At 42.6% G+C, this 24595-nt stretch overlaps 1 protein-coding gene across 1 annotated transcript in view; it reads right to left on the bottom strand.

Moving 5' to 3' along the window:
• The window catches only part of USF3 (upstream transcription factor family member 3), a 28061-nt gene extending 7064 nt beyond the window's left edge, over positions 1–20997 (bottom strand). Inside the window, exons 1-5 of the mRNA XM_054269901.1 lie at positions 20931–20997; positions 6025–6089; positions 4034–4062; positions 1684–1766; positions 576–672 (exon numbers count right to left, since the gene is read on the bottom strand). Of these exons, the coding sequence (XP_054125876.1) occupies positions 576–672; positions 1684–1766; positions 4034–4062; positions 6025–6089; positions 20931–20975 (319 nt within the window). The 5' untranslated portion in view covers positions 20976–20997. The remainder of the gene's footprint in view (positions 1–575; positions 673–1683; positions 1767–4033; positions 4063–6024; positions 6090–20930) is intronic.
• Positions 20998–24595: the final 3598 nt, after the last annotated feature.

Genomic DNA, 24595 nt, shown 5'->3' with positions numbered 1-24595 from the left:
GGAGATGGCTCACCAAACTGGGAAAATCACAATAAAGCAGAAATAAAAATCACAAACCACAACATTAGTCCTGAGATTATTTCTGTCACACCTCCATCACTGTACTTTTACACATCTATTCAAGGAAATTTTATATGATGCATTATATTTTTATAAAATGAGCTGTTGTAACTCTTACAGACTTTCAAATAAAAAAAAAAAAGCTTCATGAATGAAGAAAACTTCATCTTTTCAATGAACAAAAATCTAACTGAAGTTTGTCAGAAATCATTCTGGTCACTACAGTAGAATAAACTGCGGCAGAATTTACCAGATGATGGCACACCACCTATAAGCTCTGTAATTACATCACAATGGAATTGCTTCATTATCTGATAGCTATGAGCCAGAACACTCACTTGGGCATTCTGTCAGCTTTTTGTTTCAAGATATTCTAAGCAGCTGTATTTTTCCTGTATGTGCATAATTTCTTGGGATTCCCATGTGCGGTTCCAGGCTTTGCTGTCAGTCAGCACAGAGACACAGCAGAAGTGAGGGACAGAAATTCTGGAGCCCCCAGCAGCACCTGTACTTACCCTGCTCATTGTTCCCTCCATTTAACAGAAGTTCATCATTCTGTCTTTTCATTTCTGTTATGTACTTAAAGGCCTGATCCAGGATCATGTTCTTGCTCTGTAAAAGAAAACACACATATAAAATGAGGAGATGAGTGATGAGACTGCACTTACTCCAAGAGGTTTTTACTTTAAAAATATGCTCTGAATATCACTGGGTAGAGTTTTTTTCCTTCTGGTTTGGGTTGGGTTTTTGGAGGTTGTTTTTTGGTTTGGTTGCTTTTGTAAGATGAAACTACAGGCTTTTGTGAGTGATGCTGACCCTAAAATGCCTTGAGATTTTACAGAACAACATTTCCAGTGGTGGAGCTGACACCTTCTGATGCCCAGAGGTAGATACTAAGGCCACAGATCCTGAACAGGCAGCATCCTTTCTCACTGATCAGCTAAAATTAATGTTCACTAATAAACACACACATCACATGAGATTTCCAGGATACTGCCTTGTAAATATTTTATTAGAAAAGCAAGAAACATGGAACAACTATCCAGGGAGATATTTGCATAATTTTGAAAATAGTATACAAGGGAATATGGGAAGGGAAAATGACCCATCCACAATCATCTTTTTATGAAGCTATGCTTATTCTGTCTGCAAAACCTTTGTTCACTTCTTAACTTCTTCTACTGTTCAGTAAGAACAATCTCTGCTAGGGATTCCTCTATCTTGAAAAAGATGCTTCTGTGCATCAACCTAGAAGCATTTGTCTTGCTTCATCTTTTGCAAGGAGAGTGTCTTAAATCACCATTATTATAATTTCAGTTTCTGAATTCCTTTCAAGCCATTATATGAAGGATGACAAAAATAAGCAGTCATATGCAACACTTTCAGATAAAATGCTCAAAATCTGCGTAACTACATTCATGTGACCCTGCACTTCCAATTAGGACTTCTATTACAAGCAGTTTTTTAATTACTAATAACTAGCAATATTTTTGAGTATATTCATTCAGACAGTTTGCCTTCTTGTTAATACAAATACTAAAATAGGTATTTAGACTTCTACAGACAGAGAAACATTTGGACATTTGACAGGAAACTTGTATGCACCTCTGGATGGACACTCACCTGTTTAAGTGCTGGGGAGCAGGGAATGAGCTCTCCAATTCTGTTTATCCCAGCATTAATCTTCTTTTTTCGATGTCTCTCCACTAAGCAAAAACAATATGTACTGTGTCATCTGGCTGGGCAAGGCAGCACAACTAGGATAATGTAAGGGCTCAGAAATACATTATTCCATTATACATTGGAACCTGTGTAACATTTTTCCTTGAGTGAGGAAAAATCTTCTTCTAAATTAAACCTCAAAGTTATCAAATTAATACTTACTGGAATCAAAGAGCCATAAATTAAATAGCCTTTAAAAGGTGGGGATATTTTGGACCCCTTCATGAAAAAGTAAAGTTCCTACAACTCAAAATTCAGGTTTTGAAACTGCCTTCTAACACAGTTTTAATGACACTCTCTTCATAAGGCAGATTAAATTTGAAATTGATTAAATTTACGCATACAGAAAGCAAATGAACAAAGATTATGGAAAAAATCAGTTTCAGATTTGGGAAGCAAACCAGTGCCTCTTAAATTCTAATGTCAAATTTAGCACCAAAAGAGAAATTTTAAATTTATATTTACAGAGTAGCCAGCCAAAACTGAACATAGCTGAAGCTCCAGGTACAAGGACTATCAGATACTCTTTTCTATGTCCAAAAGTTTAACTGTTCCATAAGGTCTAACTGGCTGGGAGAAAGAAAATACTGAATGGAGAGTAGTTCCAGTGAACTACCTATTTTGGAGCAGGTCAGAAAATGTCAGAAAATGCTTCATTTATAATCTTCTAGTGATACCATTTACCTCTTCAACAGGTCTGAATATTGGCAGAAAGGGTCTACACTCTAAGTCTAGGAGTGGTTTTTACAGACAGTATCTCTGTTTTCCATCCACCACAGTCAGCCTCCTTCAAATACAGTTAACTCTCATGTAGTACTGAAATATTTTCATGTTCTATGCAAACTTAAAACTATTAGACGTCTTTAAAAAAAAAAAAAAGGAAAAAGTTCTCCCATGGCTTTGTCAGGACTCAAACCATTGTGTTGTTCATGATGCCGGATGAACCTTTTGGTTTGTGCAGTTGCTCCGCTTTTGGTGGCACACAGAAACAAATTGTGACCTGCAAGTGAGGGTATTTCATTTTGCTCAGTTACAAAAGACTCATTAATTTAATTTAAATAGTCTTATTTCAGTAGCCTGTCACTTCAATTTACCTTTCTCAATTTTTTTTTGTATTTCAGGAGAGACTGCTGTCATTGACAGAAACAGGCCTAAATACACTAAACACAGCAAGACAAAGTTTCTTATGCAAGAAATTTACCATATAAATTAGAGGACCTCTGTAAAAATTAAAACACAGGGCACTTGGGATTTAATCTTTATCTAGCTTACTAATACATACAGATATCACAGTGTTTGCGAAGTGCTACTTTTTTGTTTTGGTAATATTTGCAACACTCTCCTCAGCTTTTCCATATATTAATGACTAAGAAAGTATAGGTTTGGAAGGAGCTGGTCCCCATATACTGCAGAGTTCAGCCCAGGTGATAAAGATTTTGGAAAGCTATCAACAAGTGAAACAGGAACTGGGAATTCCAATGAGGCCAACCATTTTAGAAGTAAACCTGATAAGACTGTTTCCTGATTCTTCTTAATTCTTAAGAAACTGGCCACACCCTGAGCACACTCAGCACAGGTTTCACATGGAAACTGCTCAGTGCTTTTTCCAGCTGAGTTTGTGAAGATCACATGATAGTGCTGTTCAGAAAAAAACCCTGCAATCAATTTCTTTGGATAAACCAGCCCAAAGCCTGCCAGACTCCTCCCCAGTCCATCTTTCTGTTCCTACTTGTAGAAGATGCCATTGGCACTAGAACTGGTTGGGTGCTGGCCAAGGGATGCGACTCCTGCAACATCCAACCAACATTTGCACAGAATTTCTGGGGTGTCAACATCCAAGTCGGTGCCTTAGGAGTAGGTTAGAGGAATGCTTCCAATCCAGGGAGCCTAAAGCTCTCAGGTAGGACACCTGTGTCTGTTTTGACAGAGGTGGATATTGGTTGCATGTGAATGCCTGTGCAGTTGTTTTCCTTTGGAATTGAACACAGTTGAAATTGTTTACTTCTTAATTTAACAGCCTTGGAAAGGCAGGTGCTCCTTCATACTTTAACTTTGTGCTGTGGAAACCAGCAAACTAGAAATAATCTGCAAAGTTATTTTATGCAAGGACACAGAAAGGTGTTTGGTAGGGTGAGGCTTTTTCAGTGTACTAAACTCCTGTGTGGGAACCTTCTCCATGCAAAGTATGTTTTACTACTCCAAAGTGCCTGTGCTTATTTCCAGACCAAACAGCAAAGCATGATGTTCCCACCTGCATTATGTGTCTCCCGGTTTTTCTTTCTGTGAAACATAAAGGGAAAAGATTCATGTGAAACTCAAGGTTAAAGATCTGCATACAAACAAATATTTCTTATATTATTTCTATTACAGCTAAAATTACTAATTATCACAGTCTTCTCTGCGAACTAGAGCAGCAGAAGTCACAATCAGATGTTCTTAGACATTGGTATTAAACAGTTTCTAATAAAAATTTGTTCATGTTCAGTCTTAAATCAATTGCACTACAACAAGTCACACTGCAATATTCCACTTGATTACTGGTACATATTTATAGTGGAGAGCTGGGTTTTTACGTTCCTGTTACACTATGCAGTGTTCGAAAAAGCCAAAGATTTTTTTTAAATAGTTTTGTTTGTGAGGAACAAGACAGTAAAGTATTTGTCTGAAATGTTGCTTTTACATTTACTGGATCACTGAAATAGGAGAAAATTTTACCATGTAAGTTGATTTTCCAGCCACATTGCCTTCAAACATCATAACTTCTGGTATCAAAGAGGCTTCCTTTGTAAGAGAAACCAAAAATACTGTTCCTCTGCAGCTACTGTTCTTTAAGGTCTCAAAATTCTGAATAGGTTTGATTTCAGCATGTGAGGGTTGTGTTTGGTTTCATACGTTCACCTGGACTATTGGACTGATGACAACAATCAATGTGCAATGCCCCAAATTGCTTTACTGGCAGTCAATAAATTTCAAATATATATATTTAAAATCTTCAAAGTCTACATATATAAATAAGATGTACTATACACATGCACTAAGACAAATACTTCCAGGATGTACAGTAAAGAAAAGTACATGTTTTTTGGAAAAAGCAAAATTCCAGAAAAAAAAAATTTCAGAAAGCTTCTGTCCAGCAGCACATTCTCAGTTTAGATGTTTCCTAGGGCATGCAAAAAGCAGAGTAGCATCTTCTGCTGTCCTTTTTGACTGTTACAGAACAGTCCAGATGTGACAAAGAATCTGAGGTAAGAATGCATGATACATGTGGCAGTTATGTGCGATTACCATGAGGCACAATACATCTATCCTTTGTGCTTTGAGTTGATTCTGATTTCTGGTAGCTCACTAAAGACAGCGTGCACCTACAGTAACTTAGACAAGGACTATGAGACTGTAATGTTACTGCTACAGGTCAGACCCAGAGACATCTGCTAAGAAATAATGCTTAAAGATGATCATTAATACTAAATATGCACAAGAACATAAGGACTGGACAGACCAGCTGTCCTTTGGTTGACATTACCATTACAGAACACAAAATACTCTGTTTGTCAGGTAAGAAAGAGTCGCGAAATCTGCAAAGACTGAAAAACCTTCTGTAGGACAAATCAGTGTTCTCTCTGAGCTTTTCCTGATCATAAATCATATCCTACATGCTTAACTAGTGTAAGATGAATGCTGCATTTAACTAAGGACTGAAGAACCCCCTTACCAATCAGGTATTAGATGACCCATGTTAAAACAAAGGAGCAAAACCCTGGAAAAGTTCTAATGAGTGCTGAGTGACTTTGTTACAAAGTTTGGTCATAGTGTTGCTGTACGACCGCAAGGCATAGTTTGTGCTCCTGCAGAGATTTAAGATGTAAGATCCAGATTCCACTGGGAGTTAAAGGAGAGATCTAAATGACCGTGTCAAAATTAGTAGTTACCTCCTGATATCTAAAGGAGCCTCCACAAAAATACAGACTGTGCTCTGAGGCAGCAACACAGTTTTACACACGTCAGAATAGTCAGTGAAATAATTAAAGAATCTCTTTTGCCTAAGTGACCCAGGTAGATGTATCTTTAACAAATAGTTTGGCATAGACAGGGCAAGAGAGAAACTTTTGGATCAACCCTGATGAGCACACAGAACTTCCTATCCATACCCTTATTGCCAAACTTTTAGCTAGAAACTTTGTAACTGCAACATGACTGCAAACTACAGGCCTAGGAAATATTCCCTTTCCCACAGGAACTCACCGATGCTGCTTCTTAGTAGGTGTCTCATTCTCTGTCATCTCTGGCATGGTTTCAGAGAAGAGAGCCTGAGGAAACATCATGGAAGGAATTAACAACTCCTGCACTTTCCTGAATCCTCAGCCCATGACATTTACATGGCTTTGCAAGGACCACAAGGACAGGGCCCTGTTACAGTGTAGGCACAAGTGCATGCCCTTGACTCAGAGCAGCTGATTTTATGACATTAAAAATTAAGCACGTTCCCTATCGAGATGTTTTGAAAAAGCTGTCTGTGATGAACTGGTTTCCATTTCCTCAATTACTTTAAATATAAAAACTATTATAATCCCAACCACTTTCAGCAAACAAGAAGGATAGTTAAGAATATGACTGCTTTTCAAATGGGAGGAGGAATAGCTGAACTCTCTCTTATCAGCCCTTCCTCACTGAATATGAATTCAATTCCCAGTTCAAAATAGGGTATGAATGCTAAGCAAAAAACAAGCTACAATGAGGACATTTCATTAACTACAAATTTAGAGTGCTCTTAACGTAGCAGATTACAAAACTTACTTGCTATTAAATTACTGTACACCTTAAAACAACCAAAAATGACACCTCTAGGCTCTCAGATATGTATAGTTCAGCTAAAATTAAAACTATGTATACCAGCCTAATGAATTGCATCTAACTTGTCCTCATCTTGAACAGACTGGTAGCCTGTATTTAGACAAACAAAAACATTTTAAAAATACACAAAATATGAGATTAAGTTAATGATGGTTGAACAGATATCTACCACAGAAATAAATTTTAGAGAGCAAGTAACGTAAGTATACTGTAGATGACAACAGGAAAAAAGAGATCTTGTTTTTGATGTGTCTGAGCTCTGTATTCACTTTCACAGCTCCTTTCAGTCTCTCACCAACCAACCTGTTATTGCAACTCTTCCCGTGGGCCCTCAAACTCCTTGTGGCTTCCCCTTTCTCTGGCTCCTCCTGAAAAGCTCACTGGCTTCTTTTAACAGCCTTCATATCTCTGGGGTATTTTTTGTCTGTTTGTTTGAACTGCAAGGAAGTGGAGGTGGTTTTTAATATAACTTTAAACACCAAGCAGTTCTTAATGTAAACTGAGCCTACCACTACTGGCACTGACATCAAAAACAAACCCCCAAAATAATATCCTCGCAAACCAGAAGGCCAGACACCTATGGAGCTCCCATAGCACTGAAGCATACACTTCACAAACTGCTCTGTGCACACACCTGTGTGTGTCAAACTAACAGAAATCATCTGTATTGTACCAGAACTGAATTCAGATACTGCTTTCCAGCCTTTATACTCTAGAAGTTAATTGAATGTTGTGCATTCAGTAAAAATTAGAGGAGGATAAACATTAGGGCTGATGCTGGTTACCACTCTAATCTTGAAGTACTTTCTTTCTGTGTTCCAGGGAAGACCTGGGAGATGTTGGCAAACCATAAAATAAAGCAAACAGGAAACAACCTATGAATAGATCCAACTCAAGGAACTCAAAGTGCCTGAAGATTTCAGGAACATAATTCAACTCCAGCTACACGACAGTGTTCACACTATCACAAAACTGGACACAATCCTCTCTGAGATGAGTTACAGCATTCCATTGCCCCACTGGGTGTTACACACAGCCTAAACACAAACCTCTCCAGCCCAGCAATGGGAATACATCACTTTCTGTTTATATCCCTCCATGGACTTTGCTTCCTCTGTGCTCACCTGACCACCCCCTGCATAAATTATGAAAACACCTGACAGAGTTAACAGTCTTTTATTGTGGGAGAAAGCAGTGGTGCAACTTCAGCACACTCTTAAAAATTGTGTTACCTCATCTTAAAAACAAGATTTCTTCTCCTTTAAACCAAATTAGCTTACTTTACTAACAAATTTATTTGAGTTTATATGTAGTAAGAGTAATCCAGTTGTTACGCCATGTTGTCCAAGTCAGTAAACACAACTCTGAAAGCCAGGAGAGGCAGTTTCCCACCAAGGCATCTCTAACTTATCCCTCCTGGGTACAGCTGGTGATGGTCAGTAGTACTCACTGATTCTACCTGCATTCACTGATGAGGAAAGGGTTAACTGGGAGACCTTAGCAGGTGAGTGATTTTGATTATAATAAAAAACCAAAACCTGGTCAGAGCCCAGCCATCTTGGATGCTGTTGGCAACCAGAGAGATGTTCAGGTGTACAGGGAGTGACTGGGGCCAGCACACCTCCTTTCCCAGCTCCAGTGTGCCAAAGCAGCCCAGCAGAACCTGTATCCATCAAGGCAGCCCAGCAGAACCTGTTTCCATCAAGGCACCCCAGCAGAAGCTGAATCCATCAAGGCAGCCCAGCAGGGACAGGAGAAGCAGAGCAGCTGCCTGGTGACACTGCTCTCATGTATCCATCACCGAGGCAGCACCTTGTGCAGCAGGTGAAATAACTACTCAAGGAGCAAAGGGGTAATTTAATTTACTGTGTCCAGTACTGTTTCTGTTTAGTGAGGATGTGAGCACATGGACACAGCTCTGGTAAAGCAAAGCTCTCAAACAAGCTGAGGAAAAGGAAGATGCTGGATTGTATCATGTGGCAGTCACATACACTGTTTCTTGATTTCTGCACCACCTATAAAGCCAGAGCTGATGTATCTGTTGTTGGGCATTATGAGACCATAGCAAATATGCTGGAAATCACAGCAAACGGATAAAAGAGGCCTTAGTTTTGGTGGACTTAGCATTTTTGAAAGACTAATGTATTCAGCAAGCAATGGTATTTTTTTTTTAATTCTGTAGATTTATACAGCTTGAGAACTGTATTGCAGTGTATTTAACACAGAAAGCATTAATGTGGATTTAGATGGCCAGCTACCACACAGGGCTACAGATGAAGCACAACTGTGTGAAGGTAAGGGCATAAAGAAGCACCCAGCCACAAATACCCTTCCCCAGAACAGACATGGCTGTTGTGACTCCAGCTGCACAGTCTGGAACACGTCCACAACCCCATCCTCTCCCTGCCCTAAGTCACAGCACCCTTTCTCCCTCCTGACATGAGTTCTCCTTACTCCTATATTCTGGCTTCTTCTGTGTCCTCTCAGCAAAGTTCTTCTTAACAGCAGCCATCCCTATCTCCCAAAGTCATGATACACACAATATTCCAATTGCCTTATTTCTTCATGCTGAGCAGGTGCCAAAATGATTCAGCAACTCATTGTATGTAGCATTCTGGAAGATAGACAAGGCCTTAGTGAAAATTTGTGCTGTTATTTATTAATACAGTTTCTAACCATTTTTTGATCCTAAAAAAGAATAGAAAATCTTTATTATATGTCAAAGACCTTACTTCTTTCTTCTTCCTCTGCCCTTTTTTTAAATGGTATCAGTAAACTTCTTCCAAGTGATGCTGCTCCCTGCATATTTCAAGCCATTTGCTGCCACACTGGGTGTATAAGCCTCACAAATGTAAACTTAAACTCTCTGTTTGATGTGCTTCAGTTCCACTGGGATCTCAGCCCATTTCATATAGAAAACACGGCACAGGAATGCCATGACTGTTACCCTAATTTCACTTTACTGTGGATTTACTTCAGGTGAAGTTTTTCAGTTCACCACTCAACCAATGCTCTCACTTTTGTGGTCCTGATAGCAAAAGCAAGGCTGTGCACATTATCTAATGAACAAATTAGTTTATTGTGAGTTCCACTGAAAAGAGGTGGTTCAATTTGTTAAAAAACACTTGTATAAAACTCTGGGCTTTCTACTGATAGATTGTACCTAAGAGAAATGATTGTACCTATGAGAAATATCTGAACTGAAGCTGGTTTTTCCCATCTTATTCTGTAAGGACAGAAACCTTTGCATTTTATTTGATATTCCACAGAACAGCTGAAGCTGGCAATACCAGGGAGGAGGTTTTCTTAAGGGCTGCTGAAAATATGGGCTTTGTGAATTAAAAAGAAATTTAAAATAGTGCCTAGGTAGAGATTTCTGAGGGCTGATGAATGTTTACATGGTCTCTATTTCTCCCCCTCAGCTGTTGTATGACCAGAGCTTTGACAGAGGGTTTCCCTTTAATTCTTCCACATCAAGTATTGCTTCTTCATCAAGATCCCTTCATGGATTCTCTGAAGCAGAAGACATGCACTTGCCTCAAAAGCTCAGAGACAAATATATTTTAAGTTCACTCATGAAATATGCTCACTTAACTCAGCTGAATGCCATCTGCAGAGAAAATATAGCAAAATCCAAATTCTGAAAACAGATGAAGAAGCAGTAACTCATCATTTATATTTATTTAGTACCAAGCTTCCCTTAAGCTTTATGTAGTTAACAGCTTTCACAACATCAACCTAAAATATTGATTTTAATTTAAATGCAATGTCATCTTCTGAAATTAAAGGATGCTTTGTGTTCTGAAGATTTAAATTTAACATAATTTAATCTCTTCTATAGTTCTGAAACATAGGGTATAAAACCTGAAAACCAATTTATTTAAGCATCTTCTTGTATACCACCCATCTTTCCAGGTAGTATTTAGCAAATTTTATGAAATCTCTTCTTCAAAACATGCATTCAGCATATACAAGAAAAAGTTATAAGATTTTTTTGGCATTATTTTTTCACTCCTTATTTAGGAATTGTTTCCAAACTTAACATTAATTTTTAAAAAGAAAATAATTATTCCAATCTGTTATCTTTGGCTGTACAAAACAACCTCCCTCAAATTAGTATAGCCATTCCACTCTTCTGCATCAGGCAGAAAAGAATCATGTTTATATGCAACTACACATATTCTGCAAACCTACCAGCAGTCCAAATCTTTCTTCCTCTGAATCTCCTTCAGCAAGCTCGTGCTGTGACACTGCTTCAGTCTCAGTTCTTACAGGTTTTGTACACCTCCCGTAGTTAGTAATGCAATGTAATGTAATGTAATGTACACCTCTTAGTGTAAAGCTAAGGTCAGTTGCAAGGCACAGACAGGAACCACTCAAATGCTTTTTTCCTGACACAGTGTGTTCTCCATCCAAGCAACTGCTGGAGCTCACTTCTCCAGTCTTCCATGCATGTTTTAGAACAAGGCTAGCTTTAATCAGGGACTTAGTCCCAGCTTTTAATGACAAGCAAGGTGCCCTTGAGATCAAGAGACAAAATTTACTGCCCTTTCTTTATTCCCCCTTGGAATGGATCTATTCTAATTTTGTATTTACCTAATAAAATGACTGCAGGAAAGGTACCTCAAAGCCAACCTTTGTGATTGTTACCTGTGTGTATTAACTACTGTGGCCTATCAAAGCAACCTGGGAAGACTATCAGAGAGGAAAATGAAAAAGGCTATTTTTCCTGACAGGAAGAAATCAGGATTTCCCTGTTACTGTGACCCTTAATGCACTCCCTCACCACAGCTGGGCCCACTGACTGATTTGACTGCAACCCCTCAAAGAGATGAAGTTCCCAGACGTCTACAAAAGCCTGGGAGTGAGCAGAGGAGGAGGATGGGGTCAGGTGAGGCATGGGCACAGCTGGGGCAGTGAGCAGCTCTGCAGCACGGGTGTGCAGGCTGACCAGCTCAGGGGGCACTGCCACCTTGTGCTGAGGAACATATTCCTGATGCAAACCAGCTGAGACCTTCCCAGGCCAACCAAACTGCTCCCAGAGCTTCTGCAAAAGCCAAGAAAAGAAAACTAAAGCCAAGAAGCTCAAACTTGTTACATGGGGCAGCTTTTTTCTTTTTTTTTTTTTAAGGCACTTGCAAATAATACATAGAAAGAAAACTTCATTGCTTTTAGAGATTTTTATTCTGTCTCTTTTGTTTGTATTATCTAAACTCAAATACATTAGTATTTTTCCTCCTGCTGACTTAAAGCAATAAAGTTTTAGTAAGGCTCTTATATAAGAACATGCAAGAGAACTAGAAAGAAAATGTTTAGGGTTTTTTGTAACAGCATCGAAGGAAGAGAAAAGGTAATTACTCAAGCGATATTCCCTCATATCTACATTGGTTTTGCTTTCATTTGTAATTTTCAAAATATCAATGGCAATTGCACTGGTCATTCAGTAACAAGCAGTTTTAGGACAGCATAAGTGTAGGGTCATTCTGAGAAATCCTGACCAGTTCTGCTCAAGAAAACGTCATAAGAAGAAAACAAAAAAGCAAAAACAAAAAAACCACCCAAAAACACCCAAAAAAACCCACCCCCAAACCAATAACAACAACAACAACAACAAAAAAAAACCAACAAAAAACCTACCAAAAAAACAACAAAAAAACCCCACAAAAGTTCCTGATCTAATCATTTGAAGAAATGTATCACCTGAAGATCCACCTCTCATATTTTCATATTTATTCTTCTTTGTCTACTGTTGTCCCCTCCCAAGTCTTCCTAAGTAAAACACCATTTCTTTTGAAACCTTACAGAAGGGGCAGAGATAGAGCTCATGTCCCCAGAATTAAGTATCTCACTCACTGTTTATGGTCTGGAAAATATTTAAGGAGAAGTATCTCTGCACATTTTGCACCCAGATGAGAGCTGCTGCCACTCTCACATTGTGCAGATGATCTTGGCACTGCAGACAAACAGAAGTGCACATGGTGCAAGTAAAGGAAGATGCCTAGGAACCGTCTCCTGTGGGCTGGAGCAATTGCTACAGGGAAGCAGGAATTTGGGAGCTGAAGAGCTGTAATTATGGAACCAGTGCACAAGCCACAATCACACAGACCAGAGCTCTCACCTAAAGCCTTCAGCTACTTTAGATCAAAATAAGGGGAACATCACTCTTTTCTTTAGGAAATCAAGAAGGAATGACCAGGGAAATCCTCCTGATCCCATGTCTTGTGCTGAAATTCACAAGTTACCACATACCAATTTCACTAAGGAAGTGAGAAAATGTGAGAAATGTCTCTATGTTGCAAGACAGTGCTCATCTCCCTGGCTTCCAATGATCCGTGGTACACCTCGAAACCAAACTACTTTCAAAGAGAAGACAGACATCTAATTATGCTGCGCTTGACAAAGGAGCCACGAGTGTGTTTTGATGGTGGATACAAAGTGAATTAATTGCAGGCAAGTTCCTCCTAACAGAGGTCATCACCTCTGCGTGGGTTAGGGTGAGGTTACCTGGATCAGATGGCAAGGGCTGCCTGCACCAGGCTGAGGCTGAGGGCGCTCTGCCACTCGCTCCTGAGCATCAGCAGCTGCTGCTGAGCCCCACCTTGCAGCACCATGCTGCCTAAAGAACAAGGAATTCTTTTCCTGAAAACAGCTGAAACATACAACTCATCCTGGTCTCCAAATACTGTGACCAAGATGGTTATTTATAACTCAAGAATCCATCCATACATGAAAATTGTACTTGAAACATTGAAGACTTTTCCAGACTTGACTGGAAAAATGTAGAAGCTGTAAGTCATAGAATCACAAAATGGTTTGGGTTGGAAGGAACTGTTATAGATGGATAATGAGATGATTGGCTCTCGCAATTAAAAGATAACTTTTAAAAGATACTGTGTGAATATTAAGAAAAGCTTTTAGTGGTATATAGTTATGTTATTATAGTTTAGATGCCCTCTGTTCTCCCCATAGTCCCCTTTCCCCCCTGTATTGTGACCATCAGACAGCTGGGGTTGTCTAGGACAGGTAAAAAGAAGGTGTGCACAGGTGCCCCTTACCTGGGGCAGCTGGGAATGGAAAAGCTTGGTGCTTAGGGTGTGCAGCATGGCAACACCTGACCTCCAGTCAAGTCACAAGAAAGCAGTCTCCACTGATAAATGGCAAAGAAGAGCTGACTGAGAATTGGGAGGGGCCAGGGCTGGCTGATGCAACCCCCAGGGGTACAAAAGACTGAGCATCCATCTTGAAGATGAACCAGCCATGTGGTATGCACGAGGGGCAGTTCCCAGCATTGCAGATTTTTCCTTATGTAGTCCTTTTGATGTATTTTTGTTAAGGTTTAATAAACCCCTTTAAATTTTCAAAGTGAGCAGTTGTCTCTCACAGAACCTTAAAAATTGTCTCATTCCACCCCCCTGCTATGGGCAGGGACACCTCCACTAGACCAGGTTGCTGAGAACCTCATCCAGGCTGTCATTGAACACTTCCAGGGATGGGCATCTGCAGCTTCCCTGCCCAACCTGTTCCTGTCAGAGCCACTCCAATTCTGCCTTCTCATGTGACCTTGTCTCCAAATGAAATCTCCATCCAAAGAGCAGGACCTTGTCACAGAGCCTGACAACCAATTTAGAATTACAACACAAAAACATTCATTTTGGCTACAATGATTTAGCCAGAGCAGTATTCTTTGCTTCACTGCTTTGGTTTTAAGCTGAGCTCTTTTTGTTCTGCAGCTACAAAGGATCCTCACAGAGTCTGTTTATAAAGCACACACGGTCCCAAGGAGGTATCAAGGCATTTTCTGACATGTGCCAAACTGCCTTGCTGCTCTCTGCTGAGGACCCTGACTAACAAGCAGTGCAAAACATCCTAGAACCGAAATGTTCAGGGCATCCAGAGAGTTTATGTGTCAAGTTTTTTAATTCATCTTTTCAGATATGAGTCATTCAGTACAAAGGATTATACAGTCAACTTCTTAAATATTTTATGGGCTTGGGGTTTGAGAAATCTGACACAAACTAAGAACACATCAAGGCTTCATGATATAGGAAGCAATATTCTATGGGCCTGCACTACAAAGTTCCTCTACAATACGCAGAAGAGATCAGTCCTGAGATTCTGCCACAAAAACTGCCCTTCCAGAGTTAAGGGATTTCCCTATGAATCTTAATGGAGCCAAAGGCAAAAATGGCTGAGGTAGAAGGTACCAAAACCCAGAATTTCAATTTTAGTCTATAAGTTTTTGACAGAAGCTCACTACTTACACTTCAATGAGCTTTTAAAAACAAGCACACACACATTCTGCCCCAAACCCAAAAAAACCAAACTAAATCTCCACAACTTTGCAATGTACATTTTATAGGCAAACTACTCACAAGAGGTTTTAGTGGACTGAAGTCTCACTCTCCTTCACAACCTCAATGCAATTACACTTTTGCTTTTCAGAGGTTTTTTCCTTGGACCCATGAAGTGGGCGTACTGGGCAATTACTTCAGTTCCAGGAATAAAGGACTCATCATGCAATCTGGATGTTTGACAGTTTTGAATAATATTGGCAGGGATAAAGCTGCACATTATTTTAATTATATTTAACAGAGAGGTCCAAACTAAAGTTATCTGAGCCCAGATGAGCAGAGAAAACAAGCCCACTTTCATAACACTTTCAAAGAGAAAATTTAAAATAAAAATCACTGCATATTAGACACAAGAAAATACAACTACTAGGTGCAAATCCATAGAAAACCCGAATCCAATAATTCCACCACTTTAGGAATTGCTTATTTAGCTTAGGAGAATTACTGTACATGAACTATCCAGGGTGAATAAGTAGTTCTGAAAGCACTAGGAAAAGCAAATAAGACTACAATAGAACTTTAGCACTGACAAAGGAGAAGAAACTAAAACCAGATTTCCAAGTTACTACTTTGCACAGGTCTGAAAGGAATGGATAAAGGGGACAGACCATGATCCTGTAAGTTTTACTTCATTAAAAAATCATTCCATAAAATGAAAATGCCTTACCTCTACTCTGTCTTCTTCTATAACTCTATGAAATCACTTCCCTGTTGCCACTTAAGACTGACTTGGCAAAAGTACCTTAAAGTGAAACTAGGAGTGGGAGAACTCCATTGCATTCCTTAGCAAGGGATAGCTCACACACTTAATATTTCCAAGCTGGGAAACACAAGGTCTTTCCATTCCTGCCCAGAATAAAACAGAAAAGCCACAAAGTGAGATGGACTGTAAATCCTCCTGAGACAATCCACAGGTGGGATTCTCCCTCAGCCTTCTCTTCTCCAGGTTGAACAATCACAGCTCCCTTGGCCTCCCAAGACAAGAGATGCTCTTGTACCTTAATTGTCCTTGTGGCCTCTCAATGGACTCTCCATGGTACATCCAAGTCTTTCTTGTACTGGGGAACCTAAAACTCAACACCAGATGCCAGGTGTGGCCCCACCAGTGCCAAGTGCAGAGGAAGGATCACCTCCCTAAGCTCGCTGACACTCCTGTATCAAATGGAGCCCATTCACCACCTGTGCCACAAGGACACTCTGTTGGGTCAGGTTCAGCTTGGTGTCCACCAGGTCCTTTTCTGCCAAGGTGCTTTCCAGCTGCATGGCCCCCACTGTAAACTGGTGGACTGATCTGTCCTTCCCCAAGTGCAGGATTCTGCCCTTGCTGAGCTGCATGAAACTCCTATCAGCCCATTTCTCCAAGCAATAATGGGAAAGTACCTGTGATGATTATCTTCCCCTGCTGCCCCAAGTCCTTCAAAGTAATGCTGAGAGATGCAGCCTCTCCCTGGCTCACTGGCACTCCTCATCCAGCAGGCCAGATGAGAACACCACTGCAGCTTAAAACTGACTGCAAAAGGATCACAGAGACACCCCACAATCCCAAATAAGTACACTGAAACAACAAGTCTGCTTCTCATGGTGACAGTGCTGGCTTAATACTTGTGAAACTATGACCCAAGATGATGCCAAAACCAGCTAAGCTTCTCCAATTACACAAGAAGTCCCAGAATTTCCAGCAGGTGAGAGACTTACATGGAAGAAGGAGGGATTTAAGCTATAGATGCACAATATTGAAACATTCCTAAATTAAAGCATCTCTGAATATTAGGGATCCTCCAATAGTGGAAAAATTATGTTGCTGATCTGGAGCTCCATTTTACTACTGGAGTAGATGAGCAAGAAGAGCTGCAGCATGAAGCTTTGTACAAGAACTCTGTTCAATTTCTAGCTAACAGCTTCACTGATGCATGAAAGCAAAGCAGAGTCCAACTTCAAAGGTGGAAGGCTGTCATGAATTAAGTGTCCCTGAAGCTAACCACATTACAGACTACAGATGCAGACAGACACCCCAAATGGACAGTATTATTTTCACTTGAACTTCAGTTACTTGAGAATAAAAAAATCTTTAAGCTCTCCTCTCCCCATAAAACCCTTACACTTCTATTAACTGTGTCAGCAGGCCAATGGGCAATGTTTTCTATAATATTTTCATGGCATTGCCCACCATACCAGAAGCTGGAAAAATGGATCATAGGTTCTGAGGAACCTGGATTTAGACCTAAAAACTAATAGCTCCATACTTGGATCATTCCAGCCTCACTAGAGATGGACCCAAAGAACCCATTCAGGTACCAGAATACCAGCATGACTGAGATGTGCTTTCAGATGGAGCTGATTTCAATTCATGGCTTTCACGCTGGTCAGTTAACCTGACAGAAGTTCAGGGAACTGAGTGAGAAAGGCACTGGTTACCAGGAAGCATGGAACATTTTCAGCAGCCCAGTGCTTTCTTCTTATCTGAGCCACAATGGCACCCAGCGTGGCTGATGTAAGAGATTGCTGTCGCAGGTCATGGCTGCAAAAGGAACTCATTCACCTTGGAGGACTAAAGCCATGGCTTTTTACACAGGAAACAAGCCCAGTTTACACACAATTTGTCAATCTTGTGCACACAGCAGAACCTCCTCTGTGCTTACTCCCAGCATGACAACGGCACTACACTGGTAAGGTGGCAAACCAAAGTACACCTTGGACACATTATATCCACCCATAAAGGCTGGAATTGCATTTTAAACAGCAGGTTAGGTCAGCATTACATAAACTGCACAACATTTCCTAGTCAAGGAGTTGAGACCTTTACGTGTTTTGCTGTAATCTGAAATAACTCAAACACTGCTTGAGTTATTAAAATTGAATACATATCACGGTGCAGAGTTCCAGATGAGACAGTTTTCAATTAAATAACACTACTGAGCCATGTCCCTGATGGAAATGTCAGTGAAGCTGTGCATACAACCCAGGGTTTTAAATTAAAATGGATGTGTAAATGTGTGCATGCATACAATCTAACAGCTTTAGTGTTCCTAATCTTTTTGTAACAACTCCAGTTATAAATCTCAGGGCTCTGAAGAAGTGTACTTTCCTCCTGATGGACTGTCCACCCACAGTATTGCCAATCATTTTATAATTCTTCATCTCAGTTGTGTCTGTGATTCCTTTAATCAAATGAAATCCCTCAGGAACATGTTTTCCTATTTTGAAAGGTGTCACTGTCCTTCCAAGTGGCACAGACTTTGTGGCACTTTTCACAAGTTCTTGTGACACAACCAACCATGATTCATTGGGAAACCCTTTGTATCAAATGCTATGCTTCTTATACCTCCCCTCAGCCAGGTGTCACTTACAAAGTTATTTTTAAGATCTTAAAAATCACTACTGCACAAAAATTAAACCACAGAATGGCTCCTGTCAAATCCAGCACGTCCCAGCCCTTGACTTCCTCGCACGTCTATTTCTTTCTGCAGCACCCAGATTCAAGTCATACATTGTATAAATTCAGATCCAAGGGGGACATGATTGGTTACAGTGTCACACACTTTGCATCAAGGCACTCTGCAAATTAAAAGTGTGCTTAAACACTTGGAATGCACCATCCCCAATCTCTCTGCAGCCTAATTCATTATACTTCAATATGTGGAGGCCCGAGGTGTTCTTACAACTTCAGCACATGGGGAGAAACCATCAACAACCAAACACTGCTCAAAAAAGCTCCTCTGTAACTCCTCTGCCTAAAAAGAGTCAGGAGCATCCCCCACATTCACGAAGAAGAGCAGAGGTGAAGAACAGCTGGAGTAGCTCAGCCAGCAGAACACATTCACAGAATCTTTGCCCTCTTGCTCCCAAGGTGTCTCTGACATTTCAGAGCACAGTTGAGCTTCAGCGACCAACAGGAGCCCACCTTGCACACAGCAGCTGGGCCAGCCGTGTCACAGGGCCACTCCAGGGACAGTCCCTGGGTGTGTCCCTGGCCAGCTCCTCAGAACGCTGCTTCAAACACCAGCCAGCAAAGCAGCTGAGCCACTACCAAAAACTTACATCCTAATTATCTCTGTGCAGCTGCCAGACTCCTCCAGGATCCACCACCTTTTTTCATCTACTCCGTTAAAATCCTCCCATGTATCCACAACCTAAGGGAATAAGTAAGTCTCTAAGGGAATAAGTAATTTCCAAACACTTCAAAATATGCAATGTTCTTGCACTGTTTCACATACTTGATGTGATATTTTGAATACAAGCACCTTAAAAATCATGCTCACAACACGAGCATTTTTCTAAGCTTATTTCCCATTCAGTGGCAAACACATTTTCAGTTGTCAAATGTACTTCATCCCAAAATGTACCTATGAGTTATTGTTATGGCACTAATTGAAAATCAAAAATTAAAGTTTCTAAATCTTTCTAATAATAAGCATTTACTCACAGGAAGTTTCTTCCTCCCCATTTGTCTGATAACTGCACACAGTTCATGAGCAACACAACTCTGCTGTTGGTTCAAGTGCTGCATAACACAGTCACTTAAATAAGATGGTCCCAATTACTTGTATATTAAAAGTAAAGCTCAAATAATGCCTCTGAAACAAGCTGCTACATCACCTGACTTCTGGATGCTAAACTGTGCCATCACTATCTCTGCTAGAAGTGCTTAATAATTGCATGTCTAGGTGAAGCCTAACAGAAGTCCAAGCTTTTATGTGAAAAGAACTCCAAGCTGTTATGTGAAAAGCAAAAATACAGTTTTGTGATTTTTGCACTTATGGGCAGAAACTCTAAACATCACTGCTCTCTTTTTCTTTGCCTTACTTCCAATTTTTCCCTACAGACTCCCCTGGACAAGGGGCATCATGAGCCACAGCTGTATCCAGCTATAGCTATGTCAATGGACTCAGCTCATTTGAGCTGTCACAGGGAGCTGCATTTGAGCTGTCCTGCCCTTAATGCGAGCAGTACCTGTGAGCTACAAACACTTCTGTGCCTGTCAATGTTGATTCCCATGAAACTGAAGCCTTCCAACTCTTTAAAGCCCCTGCTGCTGGCAAATTCGACCGAAATCGGCTGGAGAGCTAAAATTAGCAGGCAGAGAAGGAATAGACAGACACATCCATCAGACTTCCTTCCTTCGGAGACCAAGCTTACTACACGAGAAACGTTAGCCACGAGTGACCGAATTCTAAGCAAGAAAGCTGTCCCTGGAGGCACAGCATTCCCTGAGCCCGTGGGGATCCCATCCCGTGGGGGTGGCACTCGACACGAGCACCCCGCCGCCATGCACGGAGCGGGAAGGGGCCGGGATGCGGGAAGGGGCCGGGATGCGGGAAGGGGCCGGGATGCGGGAAGGGGCCGGGATGAGGGAAAGGGCCGGGATGCGGGAAGGGGCCCGGGATGCGGGAAGGGGCCCGGGATGAGGGAAGGGGCCCGGGATGAGGGAAGGGGCCGGGATGCGGGAATGTGCCGGGATGCGGGAAGGTGCCCGGGCTAAGGAAAGGTGCCCGGCTGCGGCGCAGCGCCCGCCTCTCGCTGCCTGCCGAGCGAACTCCGCGATCGGGGGCTCACGCTCGATTGTCTCGCAGCGCCTAGACCACGCCGCTCTCCAAGCCCTCGCCGCTGTTCCCCCGACTTTCCCCCAGCCCAGCCCCGGCCCGCAGCCGCTCCACTCCGGGCAGCAGAGCCCGGGCACCGCCACCGCCACCGCGCCGCGCCCGCCGGGGCCGCCCCGCCACGGGCCGCCCGCGCTCTGCAGCTGCGCCCCGGCCCGTCCCGACCCCGCAGCCGCTGCCCGGGCCGGGCCGGGCACACCGGGGCCGGACAAAGGGGCACCGGCCCCACCGGCATCCCGGGCGAGCGCGGCCCCGGCCCAGCGCGACGCCCCGGCCCCGCTGCCGCGGCCGCTCCGGGTCTCTCTCCTCCCGCTGCCGCTCCCGTCCCCGGTCCCCGGCCGGCACTCACGGTCGGGCCGGGCGCGCTGCGCGGCGGCCCCAGCGCCGGGACCATCCTCCGGCGGGCGGACACCCCGCACCAGCCCCGCCGCCGCCTCCGCGCCGCTGCCCGCCCGCGCAGCCCACCCTGCTGCTCGCGTCGCAGCCAATCACCGCGCGCGGGGCCAGCCCTCGCGGCCAATCAACAAGCGCCGGGCCGGAGGGGGCGTCGCTCGCCCTCAACTGGGCGGGGCGGGGCGGGCGCGGGCCAATGGGCGCCACAAACATTGGCGGCGCGGGCCAATCAGAGGGCAGGGAGGCAGAGACTGGCGTCAACAAGGTAAGGTGGCCGAAACAGGAACTGGCGGGGAGCGGCGTCCCGGGCGGCCAATGAGCGCAGCGGGAAGAGGCGCGCGGAGGGGCGGGCGGCAGCGCTTAAAGGGGCCGCGGCCGCGCCGGGACAGGAAAGGTTGCGGCGTTGGGTCGGTGCTGAGCGGCACCACCGGCACCGGGGGAGGAAAAGGACCGCGTGTGAGAAAGCGCCGCGCGTTATTTTGTGCGTGTTGCTGTCAGATGAAACAATCCCGTCCTGCCAGGCTGAGTGACCCGAGCGCTGCCCTTGGCCGAACGCAGCCGCGGGCTGAGAGCCCTGAGCAGCGCAGAGCAGCGTTCGTGCCCCGAGCTGCTGCCCCGCGCCGTCGGCACTCAGCGATCCGCGACGGAGCGGCCAGCAGAGATAAGGCCGAATAAAGGTTTGCTACATGGAGCTGTCCACGAGGAGCCAACCACGTCCTGTTACTGTTCTGTGCCATGAGTGACGCTTTAATGGACATTTTTCCTTAACTTTGTCACATGCACTGCTCATGTTTAGCTCTGGGAAGAAGGCGCTCCATCCATCTTCCTCATGAGTTAAATCACAGTTTAGGAAATGAGGGACTGTGGATCATTAACAACTCCCCACGACCTCACTTTTTGCTTCGTGCTAATGCCTAATTCAGTTATCATCCATGATAAGGCAAATTCTCAGTTCCAGCTCAAATGCTTCCTCGAGAAAGCATCTTGTATCCATATGCCTTCGTACAACATAATAGAGCAGGGACAAGTTTCTGAAGCAGTGTCCAAGAACTCTGCTGCTGCTGAAATGAGTCATAGCAGCAATCAGATGTTCAATAACCCAAAGCATTTTGTTTTGAATAGCTGCCACTTGCAAAATAACCTCGCAGCTGACATTAAGCAAAAAGCCCATTTGCGAGCTGTGAAGAAAATTGAGGCCCAAGCTGTTTTTGCAGAGGAATTCTAACATTACTATAAATACCAGCCTGAAAGCGTAAAGCAGGAATGTAAATGCACTTTTTCACTTTTCATCATCTTTGGTTCTGATATGACACAGCCAAACTGGAAGACAAGTGAAATCTGAAATGCCACTGCTCCATCAATTTATTCCAATATAAACTGAGGGGGGAGATTTCTCTTCTAAAGGGTAGTGTGCTTTTTTTGGTGAAGATTTTCACTAAATAGGCACCCCCACCCAAAGCAGCAAAACCAAGTTTACATTCTGACACGAGGTTGTGATCTACAGTGTTTGAGGTCATAAGTGGTCAACACCAGTACAGGGTTAAATATCTGAAATACTGAGGCAAAAATGCAGCAGCAGGCAAAAATCCACAGGTGACTATCACATACAACAAGAACATACCTGTTTCTCTTGGAGAATATAAATTTACAATTATATGGCAAGATGGTTAAAAAAAAATGAAGACCTTTTGTACAAATACTTGTGAGGAAAGCTTTACATTGGATAATTTAATATTCTTTTGACAAGTCAAGAAGTTTTCGTAGCTTTATTTAAGATAATCTTAATCAAGAACTTTGCAACTTTTTAAAATTTTTTTTTATTATTATTATTTAAATTCTTGGCTGTAGTGCAGGTTTGGGTTCAATAATTAGTGAGCAGTACTGGCCTAAGTCTGTATGATGTGATCCAGCAGCTGAGAGACAATCAGAACACAGGTCAGTGCATCTTTCCCAGTGCAGGAGTTTCTTGGACTATGGGTCATGTACATTCAAGGGAGTGAAAGAAAGCTGGCAACTCAGCAGTTTAGAGAGCTTCAGCTGGTGGTGCCACAATGCCTTCGGGCAGAATGGCAGCAAAGCTGAATGCTTTTACAGTGTTAAAGCACTGAGGAGGAGGGAAGGAGGCAGAATGAAAAGAGAGGGATAGAGTAACCATTCCATTATCTGTTTGAATTGATGCCTCTTTAGGGGCAAGAGAAAAGAACACAAGGCAGGACATTTGTCTCTTACAAAGCATCTGGATTAGATGGGCTGAATAGATTTAGAAAACCCCTATGGAAAGGAAAGTAACACTGCCAGAAACAGATGACAATGCTCATCTGACAAGATTGGTTCGGTAGATTCTCAAAAGGACTTCACATAAGAGGTTTGGGACAGGGATTTTTTGAAGTAATCCAAGATACTGCAGGATCAGAAGATAATGTCCTCACAGGAACAGAGAACTGATGAAAAGACAGAACAATCCCAGTGTTCCACACGAAGTGAATGACTGACCACTCACTCACTCGATCCTGGTGTGGTAACTGTTCTTGAAGTAGTTGTACCAGTAACAAATTAGAGACAACAGCACATCTGAGTGATTACAGAGGTGCCATAAATACCCAAGTTCTGAAGGCAGTGAGGGGAATGGGAGTGCCTGTAGAACCAGCACAGCTTTGGGAAAGCACAAGACAAATGATCAGGAGTACCTGTTGGTTTCCCTGTAAAGGACAACTCAGTTGTCTGGTGTTGTACAGGTTGTTCTAAGAGGCAACTGGAATGAGGAAGGAGAAGAAACACAAAGCAATAAAAGCCAGATGGTTTGGAGAACAGCTGTAGCAGTTTAAGTACAGCAAAGGTTTTCCAGCCTCTGCAGCTGCTGGTGAGGCTGGAGTGATGAAGGTTGCACTTCTGGTAGCAGTTCACTTCCAGCTGTGCCTTCCAGGCCCTCCAGCAGAGGTCGGGGAAGACAGCTGGAAGCAGCCACTCAAGATTACAGACAAGTTTCAGAGCCTGAGCTTTGCTTATGCACAGTTATTCTAATGAATGCAGCAACTCCATCTGTTGATAAAGCAGTTTCCAGAGGAACTTAAATAAGTGAATAGAATGCAATGTACAAGATTTAGGGAAACTCTTATTTTCCTCCAAACCTGGGCCAGAGTACAACTTCATCACTTCATAAATGGCACTTCAAAGCAGAAAAGGAGCCTGGTGAAATTACAGACAAAAAATGGCTTTAACAGAAGAGACTGGAATTGTTAAGAAGAGAGATGAGTTTTACTTAAATACCTTTCTGAGAAAAGTCAGTGCTGGATGTTAAGACCAGTCACTTTTACAAATATGGATCATAGCTTTTCAAAGGCTGTGGTCAAGATTTGCAATGACTAGCAGCTAATTTGAATACTTTAAACTTTTTAACCTATAAAGCCCAAACCAGAGTTCTTGACACCTGGTCTGTTTGTTTCCAAACTGCTCACTAATCAATCAAATATATTCCAGAACAGTTCTTCTTGCTCTCCTCCCTCCTACCCCACAAGACAGGACTTCTGAGGAAAGGCTCGTAACTTCAGGGAAAACAAACAGACCTCACTCTGCACAGTTGTCAGACACCCTAGGCATTCATCCCAGCAGCCCAACACACAG

Source organism: Melozone crissalis, unplaced genomic scaffold (assembly GCF_028551555.1).
Source record: "Melozone crissalis strain CALT ecotype California unplaced genomic scaffold, PUWL_Pcris_2 ptg000008l_1, whole genome shotgun sequence".
Classification (NCBI taxonomy): domain Eukaryota; kingdom Metazoa; phylum Chordata; class Aves; order Passeriformes; family Passerellidae; genus Melozone; species Melozone crissalis.
The sequence above is the reverse complement of the archived record's forward strand: the minus strand, read 5'-3'. Positions and strand labels throughout refer to the sequence as shown.